Below are 24,156 nucleotides of genomic sequence, written 5' to 3'. Positions count from 1 at the left end.
ATATGTGTCTACAAAAGACTTGGTCAAGGACTGCATGGTGGTGCATGCCCGTAATCCATTTGATAGGCAGAGGCAGGAGGATAGCTTGAGGCCAGGAGTTTGAAACCAGCCTGGACAACATAGCAAGATCCCATCTCCAAAAGGAAAAAAAAATGGTCAAGGATGTTCACAGTCACTTTATTCATAATAGCTACTAACTGGAAAAGATCCAAACACCCATCAGCAGGGGAATGGATCAACAAATGTAGGCTGGGCCCAGTGGCTCATGCCTGCAATCCTAGCATTTTGGGAGGCCGAGGTGGGTGGATCCCTTGAGCCCAGGAGTTGGAGACCTGCTTGGCTAATATGGTGAAACCCCGCGTCTACAAAAAAATACAAAAATTAGCCAGGCATGGTGGTGCATGCCTGTAATCCCAGTTACTCGGGAGGCTGAGACATGAGAATCACTTGAACCAGGGAGGTGGAAGCTGCAATGAGCCGAGTCCGCATTACTGCACTGCAGCCTGGGTGACAGAATGAGACCCTGTCTCAAAAAACAACAACAACAAATGTGATATGTCCATTCAATAAAACACTACTTAGCAGCAAAAACTAACCAACAACACAGTTCAATATCAAAAGCATTATGCTAAGCAATTTTTAGCAATATGCTATTAAAAAAAAAAGCCAGACAGAAAAGGAGTACTTATTGAATAATAACATACATATGACATTCTAGAAAGAGAAAATGTAATCTACAGTGACAGAAGCAGACCAGTGAGGGCAGGGGTGGGGAGAAGGGGAAGAAAGGACGGAGGTTGGGACAAGACAGAGTTTGGGTTTTTGTTGTTGTTGTTTAGAGACAGAGTCTCACTGTCGCCCAGGCTGGAGTGCAATGGCGTGATTTCGGCTCACTGCAATCTCTCCCTCCCGATTCAAGCAATTCTCCTGCCTCAGCCTCCCAAGTAGCTGGGACTACAGGCATGTGCCACCACACCCGGCTAATTTTTGTGTTTTTAGTAGAGACGGGGTTTCGCCATTTTGGACAGGCTGGTCTCAAACTCCTGTGCTCAGGTGATCCACCTGCCTCAGCCTCCCAAAGTGCTGGGATTACAATCCAGTCCAGAGCCACCGCGCCCGGCCGACAGGGTTTGTTAAAACTCATCAAGCAGCACGCCTAAGATCTGGGCATTTATCCGTATGTAAATTACATTAAATTATTTTAAAGAATGTAAAGGTAGGGATCAAGGGAGGGGAGGAGGAAAGGCAGACAGCAACCGCAGGGCAGGTGTCCCGGTGACTGGTTCCCAGGCGGGAGGACGACGGTGGGCTCGCAGACACCAGCATGCAGTGGCTCCGTTCGGCCGCCAGGTGGGGGGCGTGGGCCCGGGAAGGGCGGTGAGGGGGCGGGCCCGTACGCCGATTCCATATGGGCGCCGGCGCGGAGCGCCGCGGGGCAGCGCAGGGTAGCCATGGCGGAGCTGCAGCAGCTGCGGGTGCAGGAGGCGGTGGACTCCATGGTGAAGAGTCTGGAAAGAGAGAACATCCGGAAGATGCAGGTAGCGAGGTTGGGGCCGAACCGGGACCCTCTTCTCAGCGGGTGGGTTCCGGGCCCTTCTCTCAGCCACCACGCGACGCCTGGCACAGCAGCCCGCGTCCCCGCAGACCGGGTGTGGGCGGCCCTGGGGTCGCCGCGGCAGCCTCGGACAGGACTTCGGAAGCTTTGGCGGATCGGATGAAATCCTTGTGCCCTCGCCATGCGCGAGGCTGTTTTCCGCCCCGTCCAGCCCGGGGCGGGAGCGTCCCCGGCGGCAGGTGGGAAGCCCCTGGTGGCAGGCGCTCGCCCCACCACCTTCCCCTCTTACGCGGCCCCTTCCGCAAGTGAGCTGCCCGAGGCCCAGCAGAGGCGCTGCCAAGGTGAAAGACCAGAAAGGCGAGGGCTTCCGGCCTCCCCGATAGCCGGGTCATGCCCTCTTCTCTTGCGCCCAACCCCGCTTCACACAGCGCGGGTTTCTACACTGTTCTCTGAGCCCCGCAATGCCTGTGTGTGTGTCAGTCCTGCTTCTCTCACGGAGTATGCGTTTCCCAGATAGTGCCCCTTGAGTCATTGATTAGCGGGTTGGCTGCTCTCTGGTGGAATTTGTATTACTAGGTTGCTGACCTCTGAACCCCGTGGAAGAAGCACCTAGTTTTCAGAATTTGGCTTCGTCAGACCACCCTACCCTCACCCACTCGGGCATACCTCTGTTCACCCAACCATCGGTGCAACAGGTGCTGATGAGCTAGCAGCAAGGAGACCATGAAACACTACACTAGACATTGAGGATAATTTTCCCCAGTGGTGGTTTTAAGGTCCTGGTAGCTATCCTCAGGGAAGGCGAAAGCAGAAGGTAGAGAAGGAGGTGCAAATATACACAATGGCCTTCTAACTCCTGTAGTGCTCCATAGTCATCTGTGTCCCCAGAGGCTTTCCTACCTAATCTCTCTCTGCCCTCTCTCCCCAGGGTCTCATGTTCCGATGCAGCGCCAGCTGTTGTGAGGACAGCCAGGCCTCCATGAAGCAGGTGCACCAGTGCATCGAGCGCTGCCATGTGCCTTTGGCTCAAGCCCAGGCTTTGGTCACCAGTGAGTTGGAGAAGTTCCAGGTGAGAAATATCCTAGACAGAGCACTCTAGTCTTTGATACAGACTTTTACAGGAGATGACAAGCATTTGTTCAAAACTCTTGGCTTTAGTGTCTTGGTTCTGTTAACGGTTGTGATAGTCATGGCCAACCAGTTTTCACAGGATTTGAAATTTTGCACAAAGTCTTGGCAGTCAAGTGCCTTAAGTTGAACATCATTTCCTATAGAAATGATGTAGGCCAAGTGCGGTGGCTCATGCCTGTAATTCCAGCACTTTGGAAGGCTGAGGCCGGTGGATCATGAGAGCAAGAGATCAAGATCATCCTGGCCAACATGGTGAAACCTCGTCTCTACTAAAATACAAAAAATTAGCCAGGCGTGGTGGCACGCACCTGTAGTCTCAGATACTAGGGAGGCTGAGGCAGGGGAATCTCTTGAACCTGGGAGGCGGAGTTGCAGTGAGCCAAGATCACACCACTGCACTCTAGCCTGGCAACACAGCGAGACTCTGTCTCAAAAAAAAAAAAAAAAAATGATGTAATGGGGAGTTACCAGGGGAGTTCATGACCCAGAGCCCTTATACAGTTTGTTGGGGAGGAAGCGTTTGTTTGTTCCTTTTGCTATAACCACCAAATATAGTATGTATACTGTATAATATAAAGTTTCCTGGCTGGGCGCATAGCTCACGCCTGTAATCCCAACACTTTGGGAGGCCAAGGCGGGTGGATCTCGAGGTCAGGAGTTCGAGACCATCCTGGCCAACATGGTGAAACCCCGTCTCTACTAAAACTACAGAAATTATCTGGGCATGGTGGTGGGTGCCTGTAATCCCAAGCTACTCAGGAGGCTGAGGCAGGAGAATCGCTTGAAACCAGAAGGCACAGGTTGCAGTGAGCCAAGATCACGTTCCATTGCACTCCAGCCTGGACAACAAGAGCGAAACTCTCAAAAAAAAAATAATAATAATGGCCGGGCACGGTGGCTCACGCCAGTAATCCCAGCACTTTGGGAGGCTGAGGAGGGCGGATCACGAGGTCAGGAGATACAGACCATCCTGGCTAATACAGTGAAACCCCATCTCTACTAAAAATACAAAAAATTGGCCAGGCGTAGTGGCGGGCACCTGTAGTCCCAGCTACTCGGGAGGCTGAGGCAGGAGAATGGCATGAACCTGGGAGGCGGAGCTTGCAGCGAGCTGAAATTGCGCCACTGCACTCCAGCCTAGGCGACAGAGACTCTGTCTCAAAAAATAAAATAAAATAAAAATAAATAAATAAAGTTTCCTAAAACATATTAATTTATTTTTAAAACAGCAGAATCTCTAGAAAGGTAGGATAGCCTTGAAAAGGTAAAGATTAGAATAACACCCTTCCACCATTTTGTGGACTTATACACCCACCCAGGACTGCCCCTACTTGCTATACCCAGAGGGCCGCCCCTCTGTCACTAAGGAGCAGTCATTTATGTAAATCATTATTACTGTTGACTCACTGATTTCTGGCTCACAAGCCCCTCTGAGGTTACTAAAAGAGCTCCCTCTTTCCTTCTCTGGAGCAAAGAGTATCCACAACTTCATTTTACTCCCATCTTCTAAGTATATTTTTCTGGAACCTGGGGGAAGCAAACCTACTTCCAAGCCAGCCTTTCATAGCCTGAGGTTCCATCCACATGGAAAACTTATACCTAATGTGATACATCTTTACATTTTTCCATTCAAAACTTCAAAGTTACTGCCATTATGAAGGAATAACTTCTTCAAGATCATGGAACCCCAAAGGGTTTCTTTGGGTTCTTTTTGACAGCTAGTTTTATAGATGGGGTCTTTGAAAATTTGATTCTTGGATTGCTCTATAACTCTCCTTGCATTATCTTTTTAGTCCTCTCCAAGTGGACTTTCACTCTTCACTGGGCCAGAACTCTCCTGCCACTCACCTCCATGGGGCCGAATCCGGGGGTCATTTCTCAGTCTTCATCTTACTCTGTCTGCATCATTGACACAATGGATCCCTCTCCTTCTTAAAGCACTTTATTCAGTTGGTCACCAGGATGTCTCACTCGCCTTGTTTTCTGCCTCCTTCCTTAGCCTCCCTGTCTTGCCCTCCTTTGCTATCTCTTCCCCGCTCCAGCCTCTGAGCATCAGAGTGCCCAGGACTGTCCTTGTTTCTTTTCTCCTTTCTGACTACTTCTCTAGTCTCCTCTAGCCTCATAGCTGTAAATATAATCTCTATGCTGACAGCTCCTGCATTTATATCTATAGGCCAGACCTCACTCATAAACTCCACATTCACATATCCAACTAATTCCTCAACATCTCCATTTACTTTGTCTCTTTCCTCTCACTGGAATATAAGTTCTGTATGGGTAAGAACTTTGTTTTACTCACTGCTATATTCCCTAACATTAAAAGAGTGCCCGGCACATAGTAGATGCTCAATAAATATTTGTTGAATTGAATGTTTTCCTGTAGAAAGAACAGACTTTAGACCGGGCGTGGTGGCTCACACCTGTAATCCCAGCACTTTGGGAGGCCGAGGCAGGCGGATCACCTGAGGTCAAGAGTTTGAGACCCATCTGACCAACATAAAGAAACCCCCTCTCAGGCCGGGCACGGTGGCTCAAGCCTGTAATCCCAGCACTTTGGGAGGCCGAGACGGGCGGATCACGAGGTCAGGAGATCGAGACCATCCTGGCTAACACGGTGAAACCCTGTCTCTACTAAAAATACAAAAACTAGCCGGGCGAGGGGGCGGGCGCGTGTAGTCCCAGCTACTCAGGAGGCTGAGGCAGGAGAATGGCGTAAACCCGGGAAGGGGAGCTTGCAGTGAGCTGAGATCCGGCCACTGCACTCCAGTCCGGGCGACAGAGCGAGACTCTGCCTCAAAAAAAAAAAAGAAACCCCCTCTCTACTAAAAATACCAAATTAGCTGGGCATGGTGGCGCATGCCTGTAATCCCACCTACTCAGGAGGCTGAGGCAGGAGAATCACTTGAACCTGGGAGGCGGAGGTTGTGGTGAGCCGAGATCATGCCATTGCACTCCCGCTCAGGCAACAAGAGCGAAACTCTGTTTAAAAAAAAAAAAAGAAGATGTTTGTAAGTCTTACAATAACCTCTAGGGACCTCTCATTTCCTGGAAGAATGTTCTGTACAATTTATTCTGTCATTCACCTGCTTTCTAGTAATAGTTTGAGCCCTCCTGGTGCCATCTTCTGTTGGAGTCAAGACAGTCTTGGAAAGCCAAACACAGTGGCTCACACCTATAATCCCAACATTTTGGGAGGCAGAGGAGGGAGAATCACTTGAGCCCAGGAGTTCGAAACCAGCCTGGGCAACCTAGGGAAATCCCATCTCTACAAAAATAATTTCTAAGAAAATATTAGCCAGGAGTGGCGGCATGTGCCTGTGGTCCTAGCTACTTGAGAGCGGAGGTGGAAAGATAGTGTTAGCCTCGGACGTTGAGTCTGCAGTAAGCCATAATTGTGCCACTGCAGCGCAGCACTCCAGCCTGGGCAACAAAGTGAGACTCTGTCTCAAAAAAAAAAAACAAAAAACAAACAAACAAACAAACAAAAAAACTTGGCCAATCACACTACCATGTCCCTTTAATTGACCAAGATAATACATATTAAACCTGTACCACAGGGCCTAACACATAATGAGCACACAGTAAGTAGATGGAGGCCTTACTCTCAGCTTTTTCTGCCTTCTTCCTTCTTGCCACAGGACCGCCTGGCCCGGTGCACCATGCATTGCAACGACAAAGCCAAAGATTCAATAGATGCTGGGAGTAAGGAGCTTCAGGTGAAGCAGCAGCTGGACAGTTGTGTGACCAAGTGTGTGGATGACCACATGCACCTCATCCCAACTATGACCAAAAAGATGAAGGAGGCTCTCTTATCCATTGGGAAATAAAAGTCTTTGCCAGTGGCCATTGGGGCTAAGGGCAAGAATATATTTTTTATAAGGAATTGGGAACTTTAGTCTTTTAAGCAAGGTTTACAAATGAAGAAATGAAGGATGGCCACAAGTGTAAGGCATATGTCACTTGCCTCTGGACACTGGTTATTTTATGTTTCAGTCCTAAAAAAAATGAAATGGAAAAAAGTGGTGCTAAATCGGGTCAGAGAGATTACAGGAGAGTTTTAGAGCTTATTATTTCCTGTGGCCAGCGCTTGTCCTGGCAATAAGGCTCTCCCCTGTAACAAGCCAGAGCCTTCCAAGGTACCAGACTCTTCTTACTGCACAGGTACTAACAGGCTGGCAGGTTAGAGTTGGTGGAGTCTGAGGAGACATATTTTCTCTTTGTTGCCAACCTCCTGTTTACCAGAAGTGTCACCACACCATTTTCCATAAGCTGTGAAACAAAATCAATGAGGTCACTAACTTAGAAGGGAAAGAAAGTTTTCTGGGTCTTTGTTTTGTTGGTTTTGGGTAATTTATACAAGGACATACAAGTTGATCTTAAGATGTGGAATTGGGAGGGAGACTAGTTTGGATAAGAACTTTGAAAGGTTCCTTGTGGATCCCCATTTCTGGTCATCAAGATGTGGATGTATGTTTCTTAAAATTATTACATGCTGCATTTTTCAGCCTGGAGACCATGCAGAAACATGAGAGGTGATGACACACTAATTATGGGAAGCAGAATTACTGGCTGATGGCCCCTGAGGCTGTGTATAGCAAAATGACAGGACAATCTTGCAGTAACACTTTTCCCTTGAAGAGAAGGGGGTTTTGATTTTGATATATACTAGTATCTAGGAATGAACAGTAAAAGAGGAGCAGTTGGCTACTTGATTATAACAGAGTAATGAAGTACTGGATTTGGAAAAACCTGGTTTTATTAGAACAGATGGAATGAAAGCCTAAACCTAGCATTGCCTACTTAGCCCCCTGAATTAACAGAGCCCAATTAAGACAAACCCCTGACAACAGGAATTCAAGAGAGAAAAAGTAAGCAACTTGGGCTAGGATGAGCTGACTCCCTTAGAGCAAAGGAGGGGCAGCCCCCATTACCAAATACTATTTTTGCCTGGGGCTTGTGCAGCTGGCAGTGTTCCTGCCCTGGCATGCAACTTATTGTTTTGATAGCAACTTCGTTGTATTTTCACCAACTTATTACTTGAAATTATAGCCTGTCCATTTGCTGTTTCTAGGCTGTGACATATTTTCTTAGTGGTTTGGTTTTAAAAATAAATAAAGTTTAATTTTCTCCCCACTATTGTGTTTTCTTTCCTTATATCTGGGCAGTGAATATATAACTTTCTCAGGATGCTTCTCCTTTTAAAAGGTTAAATGAGTTTAAAATGTCCAGAAGAGTAGAAATTAGTTGTTATGGTTCAGATTCAGAACTGGTTCATTGTAAATGGGAAAAACTTTGAGAGGAGACTAGGACATTGTGACTTGAAGTTCATTAATGTAGAAAAGAAACTATGAGGCTAAAAAGAGAAATTCATTATCTATGTCAGTCTCTAGCTTCAACTAAACACTAATAGCAAGTGGTAGTAAAGGTACAAAGCTATGACCCTGCTAGAAAAAAATAAGAGTGTCTAGGATTTTGAGTACTAAGAGAGTGCTAAATATGTGATGAGTTTAAGTCTTTACTATCATTGGTATTTAAATAGAGCCATTCCAGATATCAGGAATTAACTGAATTTTTGAGAACCATCCCCTATTTAAAATGAACACGGCATTCTATTTTGGCTTAGTCTTCTATAATCCGTGCATTCTCCTATTTTGGGGTAACATAACTGGGAACAAGTCTGAGGCCACTTTTTACACATCTTGACATGAAAAAGGAATACCTTGTATTAGAGAATGTTTGTGTGCTGCACTTCACGTTTTATATACGGGGCAATGGCACATCAGTGAGTTCTGGAGGTAGTGTTTGAAAAATTGCAGAACTGCCAGGCATGCTGGCTCATGCCTGTAATCTCAGCATTCTGGGAGCTGGAGGCAGGCAGATCTCTTAAGGCCAGGAATTCGAGAACAGCCTGGGCAACAAAGCAAGACGTCGTCTCTACAAAAAAAAAAAAAAAAAATTAGCTGGGTACAGTGGCTTGCGCCTGTAGTCTAAATAACTCAGGAGGCTGAGGTGGGAGGATTGATTGAGGCCAGGGGTTCGAGGTTGCAGTGAGCCATGATCACACCATGCACCCCAGCCTGGGTGACAGAGCAAGACCTCATCTCAAAACAAAAAAAAATTTTTTTTTGCAAGACCCGTCAGTCGGAAATAGATTGAAATTCTTGGAGACAGGCCCAGTCACCTTACTCTCCAATGGTGCTGAGGCTGCTAATTTGCATGTTACCGGAACCCTACTTGGTCTGACAGTATGCTATAGGATACCTGCCAAAGAAATACAGAGGCCCGGCCGGGCGCGGGTGTCTCACGCCTGTAATCCTGGCACTTTGGGAGGCCGAGGCGGGCGGATCACGAGGTCGGGAGATCCAGACCATCCTTGCTAACACAGTAAAACCCCATTTTTACTAAAAATACAAAAAATTAGCCGGGTGTGGCGGCGTGTGCCTGTAGTCCCAGCTACTCAGGAGGCTGAGGCAGGAGAATGGTGTGGAACTCAGGAGGCGGAGCTCGCAGTGAGCCGAGACCGAGCCACTGCACTCCAGCCTGGGGGACAGAGCGAGACTGTCTCAAAAAAAAAAAAAAAAAAAAGAAATATAGAGGCCCATTCCTCCAGGGATCATTATTTGGTATATTGGTATATATGAAGAAAACAAGCGATACGATCCACAGACATGCGGGATTTGCCGGGTTTGCCCAGAAGTTAGAGAGGGGACTGTTATCTTAATATTTCAATTTTATTTTTTAAATAGAGGAGGGGTCTCGCTATGTTGCCCAAGCTGGTCTGGAACTCCTGGGCTCAAGAGATCCAAAGTTCTGGGATTTACGACGCCCGGCTTTTTTTTTTTTTTTTTTTTTTTTTTTTTTTTTTTTTGGCTGTTCCATAGACAAGAACATGGATACCCCATCGTCAGAATACCGGTTCTCTCAATTTTGCACAAGGAAAACCGAATTTAGAAAGGTGCCTAGAGGGCCTACCCCTCTGTCCTGGCCAATCGCTGACGACGCAACCGGAAGCTCAGCGATGACCGAGGCGCTCAGATATCGCGAGTGAAGTGTTAAAAACTGCCAACAATCGATTGGCTAACTAGGTCGATGACGCCAAACGCAAGACGCCGGGCGTACCGCGGGAGCCTGAGGGAAGCCGTGCATTCCGTTCCAAGGCGTCTGTGAGCCCGCGGAGTATACGCCATGAGCAAAGCTCACCCTCCCGAGTTGAAAAAGTAAGTATGTGTGAGAGCCAAACCGAAGTGGTCGCTTCTTTGCGTCCCCCGAGTCCCTTGGTGTTTCAAGGTGAATGGCTTGAGCCGCTTCACCTTATTTCTTCTTCCGGTCCGGCCAGGCTCCGGCGCATGAGACGTGAAGCCCGCGCAGAGCTCGCGCGTCGGCGTGGTTACCGCCGGCAGCCACCGCACCTCCTTCTGGCCGACTAGTCTCTCTGTCCCGCGCTCCGGTTCCTGGTCACCCGGCGCTGTCCCTCGTTCCTTGAAGATCTCCAATGCCACCTTTTGTTGAACATCTCTAATAGCATCATGTTCGAGATAGAGGGCTAGAGGGGAAAATTCTCTCAGGAACTAAGGAGGGGATGGAAGGGAAGGGTTTTTAAAACTATGTGAGGCATTGGAATCCAAAAGCCACTTTAGTCTTAGAGAATGTGTTTGTAGTTGTTTCTTTGAGCTTTTACTTAGAAACCTCATTCTTTTTTCTTGCCTATTTTTACATTAAGCTTGAATGTCATGTGTTATCTTGCTCTGATACTGAAACTATGTAAGAACATTCATTTATTTTTTATTAGAACATTAATTTTTTTCTAATCAGAGAAGGCTAATTTTTTGTGAAGTTTTTTTTACACACCCAGTAAAGACAAACAACTTTAAGGAGGAGAGCCTTAATTTAGGTAGGACTCAACGTAAAACTTTAAACTCCTCAAATACTTTTTGACTGGACTTAACAGCTTATGTGTTTCCTCAGTACGTTTCTGTTTTGCTTGTACTCCCTGATGCTGGAATTCTACATGTGTTAATTGGATTGCACAAAGGATGCAAAGTTTTTACAGGAATCAATTTTTTCTGGCGTAGCATGTGGTTGGCTTTGTGTATAGTTCATTTATTACCAGGCTCATGGAAGTCAGACATAAGGAAAAGTTCCTATTTAATAATTTTGCGGCCAGGGACGGTGACTCACGCCTGTAATCCCAGCACTTTGGGAGGCCAAGGTGGGTGGATCACCTGAGGTCAGGAGTTCGAGACCAGCCTGGCCAACATGGTGAAACCCCATCTGTACTAAAAATACAAAAAATTAGCCAGGAATGGTGGCATGCGCCTGTAGTCTCAGCTACTCGGGAGGCTGAGGCAGGAGAATCGCTTGAACCCGGGAAGTGGAGGTTGCAGTGAGTCAAGATCTCGCCATTGCCCTCCAGCCTAGGCAACAAGAGCGAAACTCAGTTTCAAATAATAATAGTAGTTTTGCATTTAAAGGTGCATTTGTATCAAAGCCATCTTTTGTATGAAAACTACTTTCATGTATATTTTAGTTAGGTCTGTTAAGGAATTAATTATTAAAACATAGCCCAACGTTAGAAAAATAGAAGTTAGTCAGAAATTATTGTGAAAATTACTCTTTTTATCTGAAAGTTATTTTATTGGTGAGTTGGTGATGTGAGTATCATCAGGGACTGGTGAAATGGTGATTTTTTTTTTTTAAACAGAAGGACCATTCTCTACTTGTAATCTAAGATTTTATTTGTGATTCATAACATAGTTTTTGAAAATTTCAGAGAAGGAAGCTAGTTTTAATACCTTTCTCTTCTCATCCATAGGTTTCATGAATTGTGAAATCCCGTGAGATCTGCCGCCAAAATGACTTTCAAATTTTTTCTTCCTTTGCTTTCTCAAAGATAGCATCTTCTTTTACACCATTATGCCCTCCTTCAGGCTTAGCGTAACTCAGGGGTTCTTAAAAGGGGGGTAAGGACTCTGGTGTTACCGGCTTCTAGTGAGTAGACACCAGGGATGCTGCTAAACATCCTACCGTTATTCGACTGCCCCCAACAATACAAAATTACCTTGTCCCAAATGTCATTATTGCAGAAGTTGAGATACACTGGCTTAGCTGAATTTTTCCTTCCACTTCTTAAAATTCGCTGCCACAGTGGTCTTGCCAGTGACATCTTTAATAATTTATCACAGTAAAGGCCAGGCGCGGTGGCTCAAGCCTGTAATCCCAGCACTTTGGGAGGCCGAGACGGGCGGATCACGAGGTCAGGAGATCGAAACCATCCTGGCTAACACTGTGAAACCCCGTCTCTACTAAAAAATACAAAAAACTAGCCGGGCGAGGTGGCGGACGCCTGTAGTCCCAGCTACTCCGGAGGCTGAGGCGGGAGAATGGCGTAAACCCGGGAGGCAGAGCTTGCAGTGAGCTGAGATCCGGCCACTGCACTCCAGCCCCAGCGACAGAGCGAGACTCCGTCTCAAAAAAAAAAAAAAAAAAATTTATCACAGTATGCAAAATTGAATCTATACTTAAGCCAGCATTCAAACGCCAAACCTTACAGCTGCTAATACTTACATGTTCCCTTCTCCAGTCAAACTGAACTATTTGTGTTTGCTCTGACTTGCTGTGTGACTTCGAAAAATTGATTTAGCTTTTCCAAGCCTAGTTCTCCATCTGTAAAAACGGTAGAAATGACAGACCATAATTGCATTCAAAGTCGTTGTAAAGATTGTATAAGATCTTGTGTTATATTTGATATGTTTTATGTATCTTATTAAAATACAGTTCATCATACTTCATAAATATATGTGTGTATATATATATTTTATATATATATTTTTTTTTTCTTTTTTCTTTTTTTTTGAGATGGAGTTTCGCTCTTATTTCCCAGACTGGAGTGCAATGGCACAATCTCGGCTTACGGCAACCGTTGCCTCCTGGGTTCAAGCAATTCTCCTGCCTCAGCCTCCCCATAGCTGGGATTACAGGCATGCACCACCACACCCGGCTAATTTTTGTATTTTTTTTTTTTTTTTTTTTTTTTAGTAGAGACGGGGTTTCTCCATGTTCGTCAGGCTGGTCTTGAACTCCCGACCTCAGGTGATTCACCTGTCTCAGCCTCCCAAAGTGCTGGGATTACAGGTGTGAGCCACTGCACGTGGCCCATAAATATATTTTTACTTGTAAATGTATCTACTCCCTCCTTCAGTCATGCTCCTTGTTTTATATTTACATTCCCCCGTGATAATCCCATACATTAAAATTGACTAAGTGCCCCACTTTATGGCCCATATACTAAACTTTTTTTTTCCATTTTTTTATTTTTTTTATTTTATTTTATTTTTTTTTTGAGGCGGAGTCTCGCTCTGTCGCCCGGACTGGAGTGCAGTGGCCTGATCACAGCTCACTGCAAGCTCCGCCTCCTGGGTTTACGCCATTCTCCTGCCTCAGCCTCCCGAGTAGCTGGGACTACAGGCGCCCGCCACCTCGCCCGGCTAGTTTTTGTATTTTTAGTAGAGACGGGGTTTCACCGTGTTAGCCAGGATGGTCTCGATCTCCTGACCTCGTGATCCGCCCGTCTCGGCCTCCCAAAGTGCTGGGATTACAGGCTTGAGCCACTGCGCCCGGCCCCTTTTTTTTATATTTTAAAATTTGAATGAAATTTCATGTTTTCTGGCCTATAAATGGAAGAGGTTAAAAACTGGTTTGACTGCATGGCTTAGTATTCTCGTATTCCACTAAAATAGAATTTTCTTTTAATTCATATTGTTTGAAGTTTCAAATGTGCATTTATTATACTAAAGTATACTTAAATGTTGAAGACTACCCTGAACATTTATGCTTGATGCTTTAACATTAAATGAACACTATTTATCTCAAATATAAAATACTTGTTGAATTGGATATGATTTGATTACTGTTTGCTGTCTTTACAACTTAGTTTTGGAAATAACCAAATGTAGGCAAGTCTTTGTTTTTCTATTATGACTATAAAATCCAATCATTGAAAATTAGGTCAGTGAGACCAGATGTGGTAGCTCATGCCTGTGTAATCCCAGCAGCACTTTGGGAGGCTGAGAGGGAGCATTTTTTTGAAGCCAGGAATTCAAGACCAGGTTGGGAACATAGTGAGACTCCATCTCTTTAAAAAAAAAAAAAAAAACTTCGGTCAATGAAACAACATAGTATTGAACAATAAGAATGTTTTCGTAATTCACATTAGTATACTTAATGTAGATTAATATAGTTTAAATATATTTCATTTTTATTGTCTTTCCTCTTTCCAAGTTACTTTGCGTCGTAGAATGTCTAATTTAGGTAACCCTTTATGCCCCCTCTCTCTCTTCTTTTTTTTTTTTTTTTTTTTTTACCTGAGACGGGTTTTCACTCTATTGCCCAAGCTGGAGTGCAGTGGCGCATTCATGGCTCACTGCAGCCTCAACTTCGCAGGCTCCAGTGATTCTCCGACCTCAGCCTCCCAAGTAGCTGGAACCATAGGCACGTGCCACCACCCCCAGCTAATTTTTGTATTTTTGGTGGAGATGGGGTTTCACCATGTTGCCCAGGATGGTCTCAACTCCTGAGCTCAAGCAGCCCACCCACCTCAGCCTCCTAAAGTGCTGGGATTACAGGCATGAGCTACCTCGCCCTACTCCCTCCCTCTTTACAGCAATATAGTATTTTTACTATTTTAAATTTCATTATTCCCATTGTATAAATTTTAGCAAATTATCTTAACTATACCTATTTATGTACTTGTTTATGCTTAAATTTTTTTAATTGGTTATATAATCTTTACCCTTTTCCTTTTTCAGATTTATGGACAAGAAGTTATCATGTAAGTTTGTTGTTGTTTTGGACTTTTTTTAAATCATTCAATTGCTTTTTACGTGTGTCTTAGCAATATGTTTGGAGCAACTTTATAAAAATTTAAAGCACACAGGACCTCTAATTCACATCCATTAATTAAACAGATTACTTAATCCTAACTTGACAATTTTATTTACCTAATTTCTGATATTTAATGAATTTAACAGGACTTCAGACTTTATCTTATATAAGCCTTTCTTCACTCTGGCAAAATTAACAGGATTTATCAACCTTTTTTCTTTAAACAAGCTACAAAGGACTTAGACAAGGAATAATTATTTTGTTTCTTGGGAATATGTAGGAATAACAGATTTGTTCAATTTATCTAAAAATCTGACCCACACAGTACTTGAAATATATGTGGGGGAAAAAACCGTGAGTGTTAGAAGTAAGCAGCCTTCAGCTTGAGTCTCACTTCTGCCATACAGTAGCTGTATAACCATGAACCCAGTTACTTAAAAGCTTGGGCATGGTGGCTTACACCTGTAATCCCAGCACTTTGGGAAGCCAAAGCAGAAGGATCCTTTGAGCTCAGGAGTTGGAGACCAGCCTGGGCAACGTAAGGGGGCCCCCATCTTCATAAAAATTTTAAAAAGCTCTAAAGTTTAGTTCTGTCCTATAAGGATAATACTACTTTTTAGGATTCTTATAAATTAAAATGTGGAAGTAAATACAAAAATGTTTAACCCAGTTCTTGGCATACAGTAAGGATAGTGGGTCAAACATCTCAAATACTTGTGTTTTATCCCACCTGATTTCTAGTGAATGCTTGGTAGCTAATGGACAGTTTATCTAAAACGTCTTTTTCCCTTTTTAATAGTGAAATTAAATGGTGGCAGACATGTCCAAGGAATATTGCGGGGATTTGATCCCTTTATGAACCTTGTGATAGATGAATGTGTGGAGATGGCGACTAGTGGGCAACAGAACAATATTGGAATGGTGGTAAGTTAAAGATAGAAGATTTCTCTTGGATATTTCATTTTTCTTTTGGAGTGTGTATTAACTTTCCTAGTTAGTAACCCCCAGAAACGGCAAATAACAGGCAAGATTAGACTTTCCATCTCGTTTTTAGCTGAACATATGGCAGTTACTCAGATGTGGTAATATCCTGGTTACCTGTAGGTAATATCTCAACTATACAGAACCTAAGGTCTTAGGGCTTGAAATAGCTGTTGGAAATCCTTTTTAAGCTTTATTCTACAATAGAGGCTCATAGTTGGTCCTTCATTAGAGCAGGAGTTCTGAAACCTTAATGTGTATATGAATCCCCAGGGAATCTTGTTAAAATGAAGATTCTACTTCAGTAGGTGTGGGGCGGAACTTAATTAAGGTTTTGCATTTCTGCTAATGCCTAATGCAGATCTGCCAGTTCACAGGTAACACTTTCTGATTTTACTTGTATACATAGTTAACCTCGGTTTTCTGGTTTAACATACCCAAAATTTTAAGGTAGCCAAGGTAAACGTTACAAGGGATAATCACAGTGACAGTTATTCACATGAGAGAAAAAGCAGGAAAAAATTAAAAAGCATATACTGAGCCCTCATAGGATTAAACATTCCTACATTCATTGGGCTGTAGTTTTAGTGATTACTGAAGAAGAGTTTTGATACCCCACCCCCACTTTGAGTCCTTCTTTGTCTAACACAGGACAACATACCTAATAAAGTGGTAAACCCAAAGTTATTGAAAAAGGTGAGCCAAAAAGGACAACTTACTTTTAGCAAATTATTAAGCATAAAGACCTCCAAGGAGTGTTAAGAGTTGCTAATTATTAACCTTGATTTATTAACCTTGATTTTTAAGTTTGAGCAGTACAGTTGAAGATAGACCTATTTTGACATCTCTGCCTCTTTAATTTTTTTACATACTTTTTTTTTTTTTTTTGAGACGGAGTCTCGCTCTGTCACCCAGGCTGGAGTGCAGTGGCCAGATCTCAGCTCACTGCAAGCTCCGCCTCCCAGGTTTATGCCATTCTCCTGCCTCAGCCTCCCAAGTAGCTGGGACTACAGGCACCCGCCACCTCGCCTGGCTAGTTTTTTTTTTTTGTATTTTTTAGTAGAGACGGGGTTTCGCCATGTTAGCCAGGATGGTCTCGATCTCCTGACCTCGTGATCCGCCCGTCTCGGCCTCCCAAAGTGCTGGGATTACAGGCTTGAGCCACCGCGCCCGGCCTACATACCATTCTTTCCAAGGTTTGTGTTATTACTTATTTCAGATACTTTTTTCAGATACTTATTTCAGATACTTTTACTGTATTTTGAAAAGCAAATCAATAGTCATGACTGAATAAAGTTTAGAGTCTCCAGATACCACAGTGTACCCCCAAGTTCCTTGTAAATTGACTTGTTTTTCAGGTATATTCGCTTGTGAGCTTCTGTTGAATAAGGCTGCCAGCATCATTAGTAGACAAGTCCTTGTAAAAACACTTTCTAGATACCCCAAGATTTTCCTCTAAGCCCTTATTTTTACAAATAAATTTTCATTCTAATAGAAGGTGGATTTGGTTTTTAGTTCCTTGCAACAAATTTGCTGAAAAGGATTCAGGAAGGAATCCTAATTGTCAATTCTGCTTTGAGAATAAGATTAGAGAATTATATAACACACTGCTCATTGGAATTTTATCAGAGAAGGAATAGAGCATCCCTCTGTCAGTTTTCCCCCAAAACTTTATGGACTTAATTTTCTTTGCACAGAAATTAGTTGAAAGCACTGCCATCCCAAGTCATTTAAGTAATGATTACCTAGTGTGTTGGGCAGCCTCCTGTTCCATCTCTGAGGTTTATGTGACACACACACCCCCAACCCCCAGCCAAAGAAAAAAAAAGTTTTCATCAACAGACAATGATTCTTGCTGCTGAGTCTTCACTTTGAAAAAGAAATAATAATACATCAGTCTTCTTTAATAAAAAAACATTTTAAAAGGCAAGAACAGAGATTAACTTTTTGACTTTTCTAAAGTTGGAAGAAGGGAAACACATAAGTTAAGATTTTGTTCGTTTTGGCTGGGCACGGTGGCTCAAGCCTGTAATCCCAGCACTTTGGGTGGCCGAGACGGGCGGATCAAGAGGTCAGGAGAACGAGACCATCCTGGCTAACACGGTGAAACCCCGTCTCTACTAAAAAATACAAAAAACTAGCCGGGCGAGGTGGCGGGCGCCTGTAGTCCCAGCTACTCGGGAGGCTGAGGCAGGAGAATGGCATAAACCCAGGAGGCGGAGCTTGCAGTGAGCTGAGACCTGGCCACTGCACTCCAGCCTGGGCAGCAGAGCGAGACTCCGTCTCAAAAAAAAAAAAAAAAAAAAAAAAAAGATTTTGTTCGTTTTGTTAGAAGTTGTTTGACAAAGGACAGTTGGTTTCAATATTACCTTGTCCAAGTCAGTGATCCATTGAGGCCACTGAAATTATTTAATACTGTTTTATTGCAGTTATGTGTGTATTGGCTGGGCACAGTGGCTCACATCTATAATCCCAGCAGTTTGAGAGGCTGACGCAGGAGGATCACTTGAGCCCAGGAGTTCAAGATCAGCTTGGGCAACACAGTGAGACCTCATCTCTACAAAAAATTTAGAAAATTAGCTGGGCATGGTGGTGTGCACCTGTAGTCCCAGCTACTCAGGAGGCTGAGGCAGGAAGATCACCTGAACCCAGGAAGTCGAAGCTGCAGTGAGCTGAGATCACACCACTGCACTCCAGTCTGTGACAAAGCGAGATCCTGTCTCAAAAAGAAAAAGGATATGTGTGTGTTTTCAGGAGTTTGTTTGTTTTTAAACTGTCAGCTGGATCATTACCTAATGATAAATCTCAAGTATTTTCTGAGACATCCCCAGAGTTGTCAGTGGCATCGCCTCTATCTTACATTTTATTATATTACATAATTCAGGCAGTCTTGCTAGAGTTGTGCTTCTGTAGCAGCATTGAAGCACAACAAAAGGAGCAGTATGTAATTCTGGACCTGATGGTTCAAGTTTGATTTGGAGAATTAGACCTCAAACACAGTGGCAAAGAGGAAGAGCACTACAGTAGGCCTCCTTTATCGTAGGTACCAGAAACCACAGATAGTAGTGAACCCTTTGCACAAATTTGTGTGTGTGTGTGTGTGACAGAGTCTCACTCTGTTACCCAGGCTGGAGTGCAAAGGTGTGGTCTCAGCTCACTGCAACTCCGCCTCCTGGGTTCAAGCGATTGTCCTGCTTCAGCTTCCCAAGTAGCTGGGACTATAGGCACACACCACCACACCCAGCTAATGTTTGTATTTTTAGTAGAGACAGGGTTTCAGTATGTTGGCCAGGCTAGTCTCAAACTTCTGACCGCGTGATCCACCTGCCTTGGCCTCCCAAAGTGCTGGGATTACAGGCATGAGCCACCACACCTGGCCAGCATGAATTTCTTTTTACTGCTTCACAATCTCACAGATGGAAGATTCGTCCTTACCATAAATCTTAGCAGTCTCAACATATGATTCTTTTTCTTATTAAGTCAAGAACTTGTACCTTTTCACTTAAAGGAAGCACTTTACAGCTTCTCTTTGGCATATCTGTATTGCCAGCATCACTGCTCTTATACTTTCAGGCTATTATTAAGTGAAATAAGGGTTACTTGAACACAGGTAATCCTTTGATAGCACAACAGTCAATCAAAAAACTGAGATAACTGATTAATGGGCAGCATGGAGATGCTAGACAAAGGATAATCCACGTCCAGGGACAGTATCATCACACTGTGAGGTATCATCACACTGCTCAGAACAGCATGCAATGTAAAACTTATGGATTATCTGTTTCTGGGATTATACATTTAATATTTTTGGACCACAGATAAGATGGGACAAAGTTCACCATCTAACCTTATTTTCTAAATAATATCTGACAAGACAAGTGTGTAAATTTAGCAGGGAGGTAAGCAGGAAGAGTAACTTTTCTTGCTTTGGTCAGTGAGATGTGATGTTCAACATCTGTTGCCCAAAAAAAAAAAAAAAAAAATAGGGAATTTAAAAGTCTGATAACTGGCCAGGTGCAGTGGCTCACACCTGTAATCCAGCACTTTGAGAGGCCAAGACAGGAGGATCACTTGAGACTAGGAGTTTGAGATCAGCCTGGGCAACATGGTGAGACCCTGTCTCTACAGAAAATTTAAAAATTAGCCCAGCTTGATGGCTCATGCCTCTGGTCCCAACGCTACTTGAGAGGCTGAAGTGGGAGGATCACTTGAGCCCAGGAGGTCAAAGCTGCAGTTAGCTGTGATAGAACCACTGCATTCCAGCTTGGGTTGACAGAGCAAGACCATGTCTCAAAATAATAATAATAATAATTAAAATAAAATTCTGATAACTAGGTAAGCATGTTTCTACTCCTAGCTTATTCTGGGCACGGTGATGTGCGCCTGTAGTCCCAGCTACTCAAGAGGCTGAGGCAGGAGAACCACTTGAGCCTAGAAATTTGAGGATGCAGTATGCGGTGATTGTGCCTGTGAATAGCCACTGCACTGCAGTCTGGTCAGCATAGCTAGTCCCAGTCTCAAAAAAATGGAGGGGAGCTGTATTCTTACTGGTTTTTGTTGTTGGCTTGAGACAAGGTCTCACTCTGTCACTGAGGCCAGAGTGCAGTAGCATGGAGCTTGGTTTACTGTGGTCTCAACCTCCCTGGGCTAAGTTGATCCTCCCACCTCAGCCTCCCGAGTAGCTGGAACAGAGGTGTGCACCACCACCCTCAAATAATTTTTGTATTTTTTGTAGAGACAGGGTTTTACCATATTGCCCAGGCTGGTGTCAAACTCCTGGGCTCAAGCTATCTGCCCACCTGGACCTCCCAAAGTGCTGGGATTACAGGCGTGAGCCACCGTGCCTAGCCATTCTCTTTTAAATCTGCTCTTTACTACCTTATCATACTTATTGCTGATAATTGGCTGCCAGGTTCCAAGACACTTTTCCTACCAGTTGTGTTCCCTTCTATTCTGTCAGCCGCAGTATTCACATGTGAGTTCTTTGATTCATATTTACCAGGTACTTGAGCCCTCTGTGTGCTTGCTACTATTTTAGGCACTAGGGTTTTGCATCAAAGCCCCTGGCCTCATAAAATTTACATTTGCATGGAGAACACAATAAATCACAGTGTATGTGTAAATAAAACAAGCATGACATGGGGAGAAAAGAACAAGTTACAACTACTTTTACTCTAGGTGCCTATAAGCATAGCTCCAGTTTGAATCTTTTTAGAATGCCTCCATTTCTAATGAACACCTCAAAATTATTACATTACCTATCCTTTTCCTCCTGTACTCCTCCATTCACCTATCCAATTCTACTTGACTGATGGGTGATCTGTCGATTATGATGATCTACGGTCTATTAGGGACTTCTTGTTTTTAGTCCCCTAGCCTTCCAGTTTCACTTATTTTTCTACCCCTCTTGAATTCATTTACCAGCTGATTCATCTATACTCTGATGTTTGTTTTTGTTTTGTTTTTTTGACAAAAGACAGTTTTTTTCTTGTTGCCCAGGCTGGAGTGCAGCGGCGCTATCTTGGCTCACCACAACCTCCACCTTCCGGGTTCAAGTGATCCTCCTGCCTCAGCCTCCTGAGTAGCTGGGATTACAGGCATGTGCCACCACACCCAGCTAATTTTGTATTTTTAGTAGAGATGGGGTTTCTCCATGTTGGTCAGGCTAGTCTTGAACTCCTGACCTCAGGTGATCTACCCGCCTCGGCCTCCCAAAGTGCTGGGATTACAGGCGTGAGACACTGCACCCCCTGATAAGTATTCTTACCTTCATTTATGGCTTATCTACTAGGTCAAGCACTATTCTCCTAGGGCCCTTTTTTAATAACCTCTCTGCCTCTAGGTTCTGTCCTTTTCAAACTTTGGTGTATTTATATATCTTGTTGCCAGGACAGTTATGATTGTCATTCCCCCAAATGTGAAACTCTCACTGGCTCATTGTTAGTTTCTGATGTCCTCCAAACACTAAGATTGGCATTTGAAGCTTTCCAAGATTGAGTGCCAGCTATCTTTGTTTCCTGATTCTCTTCATGAACTTTTTACTGCATTCAAATTAGATTACTTCTTTATCCTCTTATACTTTGTCTTCATCTCAGTTCTGTCTAGAATTTCCTAAAATCTCCTTTTCAAAATTCTACCCAATTTCCAAGACCCAGGTAAAATGTCATTTTCATAAAGCATGCCTTTCACAATTTCCCATCCTGGTTTGTTCCCTAAATGATCTTATACCTCCAAACTGTACCTAACATACTTTACTGTACATATTTTACTCATTAATTTTTGGATCCCATAGAGTCAGGGATGGACATTTAGAGTCCTGCATTTTAAAAGAAGAAATTAGGGCCAGGTGTGATAGCTCACACCTGTATTCCCAGCACTTTGTGAGACTGGGTGAGCAGATCACTTGAGGTCAGGAGTTTGAGACCAGCCTGACCAACATGGTGAAACCCCGTCTCTACTAAAAATACAAAAATTAGCTGGGTGTGGTGGAGGGGCTCCTGTAATCCTAGCTACTTGGGAGGCTAAGGCAGGAGAATCGCTTGAACCTGGGTGACAGAGGCTGCAGTGAACCAAGATTGCGCGACTATAGCCTGGGCAACAGAGTGAGACTCTGACTCAAAAAAAAAAAAAAGAAAGAAAGGTGAAATTAGTCATTGGAGACTTGGCATTAGAATCTCAGAAAGCTAATTGTTAGCCTTAAATCTAGAAGATGTCGGTCTTACAAAGGGCTTAGAGGCTTAGAGTTGTTTGGTGACCCTGTGGCTTGAATAAAGCTTTACAAAACACACTGACATGTAGTATTGAAAAACCATTAATGATTTGGTGAAAATTCTTAAATCATCATAGTTATGTTGTTACATGAGTTCTTTTCAAATTTATTTTTCTCTTTCTTAGGTAATACGAGGGAATAGTATCATCATGTTAGAAGCCTTGGAACGAGTATAAATAATGGCTGTTCAGCAGAGAAACCCATGTCCTCTCTCCATAGGGCCTGTTTTACTATGATGTAAAAATTAGGTCATATACATTTTCATATTAGACTTTTTGTTAAATAAACTTTTCTAATAGTCAAAAATGCTTTCTCAAATGTTCTGAATATAGAATATTAGCTCTCATTCCAATTTTTTCTAACATGAATTTTCCTGGTTGACAATGATTTCAAAGGGTTTTATGCATTAAAGTGGAAGAATCTTATTAAATGTGAAACATGGCAAGGATTCCTTTTGTCCATCTTTCAACACTAAACAGATAAAGAAGTTGCAAACATGAATGAGTTTCTTCTAAAACACTAATTTTCAAAACTTAAGAGTAGTAACTTTGATCTAGTCTGACTTTCCCAAGTACATCTACATTCCAAATAATAGTACAACAGAAGAAAAGACAGGAAGTAATGATGTAGTTTATTTTGAACATAATCATTAAGTGGGGGGAAATTTTAATACAAGAGTAGAAAGAGGATTCCAGAGAAAAACATTCCAGTGTATCGTGGTTCTTTGTGAGTAGAGAAGGGTAGCCAGGATACCGTCCACAATGTATTCATCTAGTTAATGAACTGCATGGCCCACAAGCTCAAAGAAGAGATACATTACAGATGGTTGTATTATAAACCTAATCTCAAGAAATCTTACCAAGCAAATGCTTAAGGCTGATTTTTTTTTTTTTTTTTTTTTTTTTTTGATCTGATAAAAAGCCTGCAAATCGTGAATCATTTTTAAACTGTACAGAATGGAATACACACAAGTATGGTAAAGTTCTTGTAAAACACCAAACACAATGGCTCACAGATACATACTTCTCTCACTCTTAAATGGCATTTCCTAATTGTAGAAAATGTTTACAACAAAAGAACAAGAGGGATCAAACTAACAATCACAGTAAGGAGAACTGATATGAAGTCCCATACACTGTTACTCCATTTTTCAGCAGCTCTTTGTAAATCTTCGTTGACTTTTTCTTTTATTTTATTTTAGCAACAATATAGAGCTGAATTGTAGAACTAGTTCTTCAAGTGTGGTTCCTATAGTAGAACAGCAGCATCACCGGGGAACTTAATAAAATGCAATTTCTTATGTCCCACAACAAACTTATTGAATAGACAGGGTGGAGCCTAGTGATGTTTTAACAAGCGTTTCAGGTAACTGATACATGCTCAACTCAGAAAACCACTGGAGCAGAGCTGGCTTTCATTCGGACCCTGCATCATTTTTACCAGTCTCTTCTATTAAAAAAAAAGAGTAGTCTGGAGCAGCAAGCTCTGACAGTGGTTCTTCTTCCAATAAAACTCTTCTTTAATACTATAGTTGCCTAAAACTACCTAATGCACCTGGAGTAGCAGGTTCTGCTAGAATTTTTCTCCCATTAAAAAAGTATTCAATACTGTAGTTGCATTAAAACTACTAATGTCCTTGGTGTATTGATAAACTGTTTTGGTTTTGCCAAAGCAATTTCAGATGCCCTACTGGAAAATTTATCCAGAGTAGGTTTGATGTAATACCAGCAACATTTTATTTTATTTATTTATTTTTTTTTTTTTTTTGAGACATAGTCTCACTCTTGCCCAGGCTGGAGTGCAGTGGTGCGATCTCTGCTCACTGCAACCTCCATCTCCA

The 24,156-nt window shown here is 43.2% G+C and overlaps 2 protein-coding genes across 3 annotated transcripts; both read left to right on the top strand.

The window, feature by feature from the left end:
* Positions 1-1,378: 1,378 nt before the first annotated feature.
* FAM136A (family with sequence similarity 136 member A) lies at positions 1,379-7,819 on the top strand. The gene is made up of 3 exons (XM_031934172.1): positions 1,379-1,538; positions 2,484-2,624; positions 6,325-7,819. Exons 1-3 carry the CDS (start codon positions 1,452-1,454, stop codon positions 6,511-6,513), a joined length of 417 nt encoding a protein of 138 aa, XP_031790032.1. The 5' UTR covers positions 1,379-1,451; the 3' UTR covers positions 6,514-7,819.
* A 1,935-nt stretch (positions 7,820-9,754) lies between these two features.
* On the top strand, positions 9,755-22,764 carry SNRPG (small nuclear ribonucleoprotein polypeptide G). Of its 2 annotated transcripts, XM_023223950.2 has the most exons (5): positions 9,770-9,903; positions 10,023-10,577; positions 14,491-14,513; positions 15,366-15,490; positions 22,442-22,764. In XM_023223950.2, the coding sequence occupies exons 3-5, from the start codon at positions 14,495-14,497 to the stop codon at positions 22,490-22,492; spliced, it is 195 nt and encodes a 64-aa protein (XP_023079718.1). In that variant the 5' UTR covers positions 9,770-9,903; positions 10,023-10,577; positions 14,491-14,494; the 3' UTR covers positions 22,493-22,764. The 2 variants fall into 2 exon arrangements, with proteins under 2 accessions (XP_023079717.1, XP_023079718.1); XM_023223949.2 differs by lacking the exon at positions 10,023-10,577 and having other exon boundaries at positions 9,755-9,903; positions 22,442-22,758.
* The last annotated feature ends 1,392 nt before the right edge of the window (positions 22,765-24,156 follow it).

Source organism: Piliocolobus tephrosceles, chromosome 15, assembly GCF_002776525.5.
Source record: "Piliocolobus tephrosceles isolate RC106 chromosome 15, ASM277652v3, whole genome shotgun sequence".
NCBI lineage: Eukaryota > Metazoa > Chordata > Mammalia > Primates > Cercopithecidae > Piliocolobus > Piliocolobus tephrosceles.
Note: the sequence above shows the minus strand (reverse complement) of the source record. Positions and strands in the feature narration are given on the sequence as shown.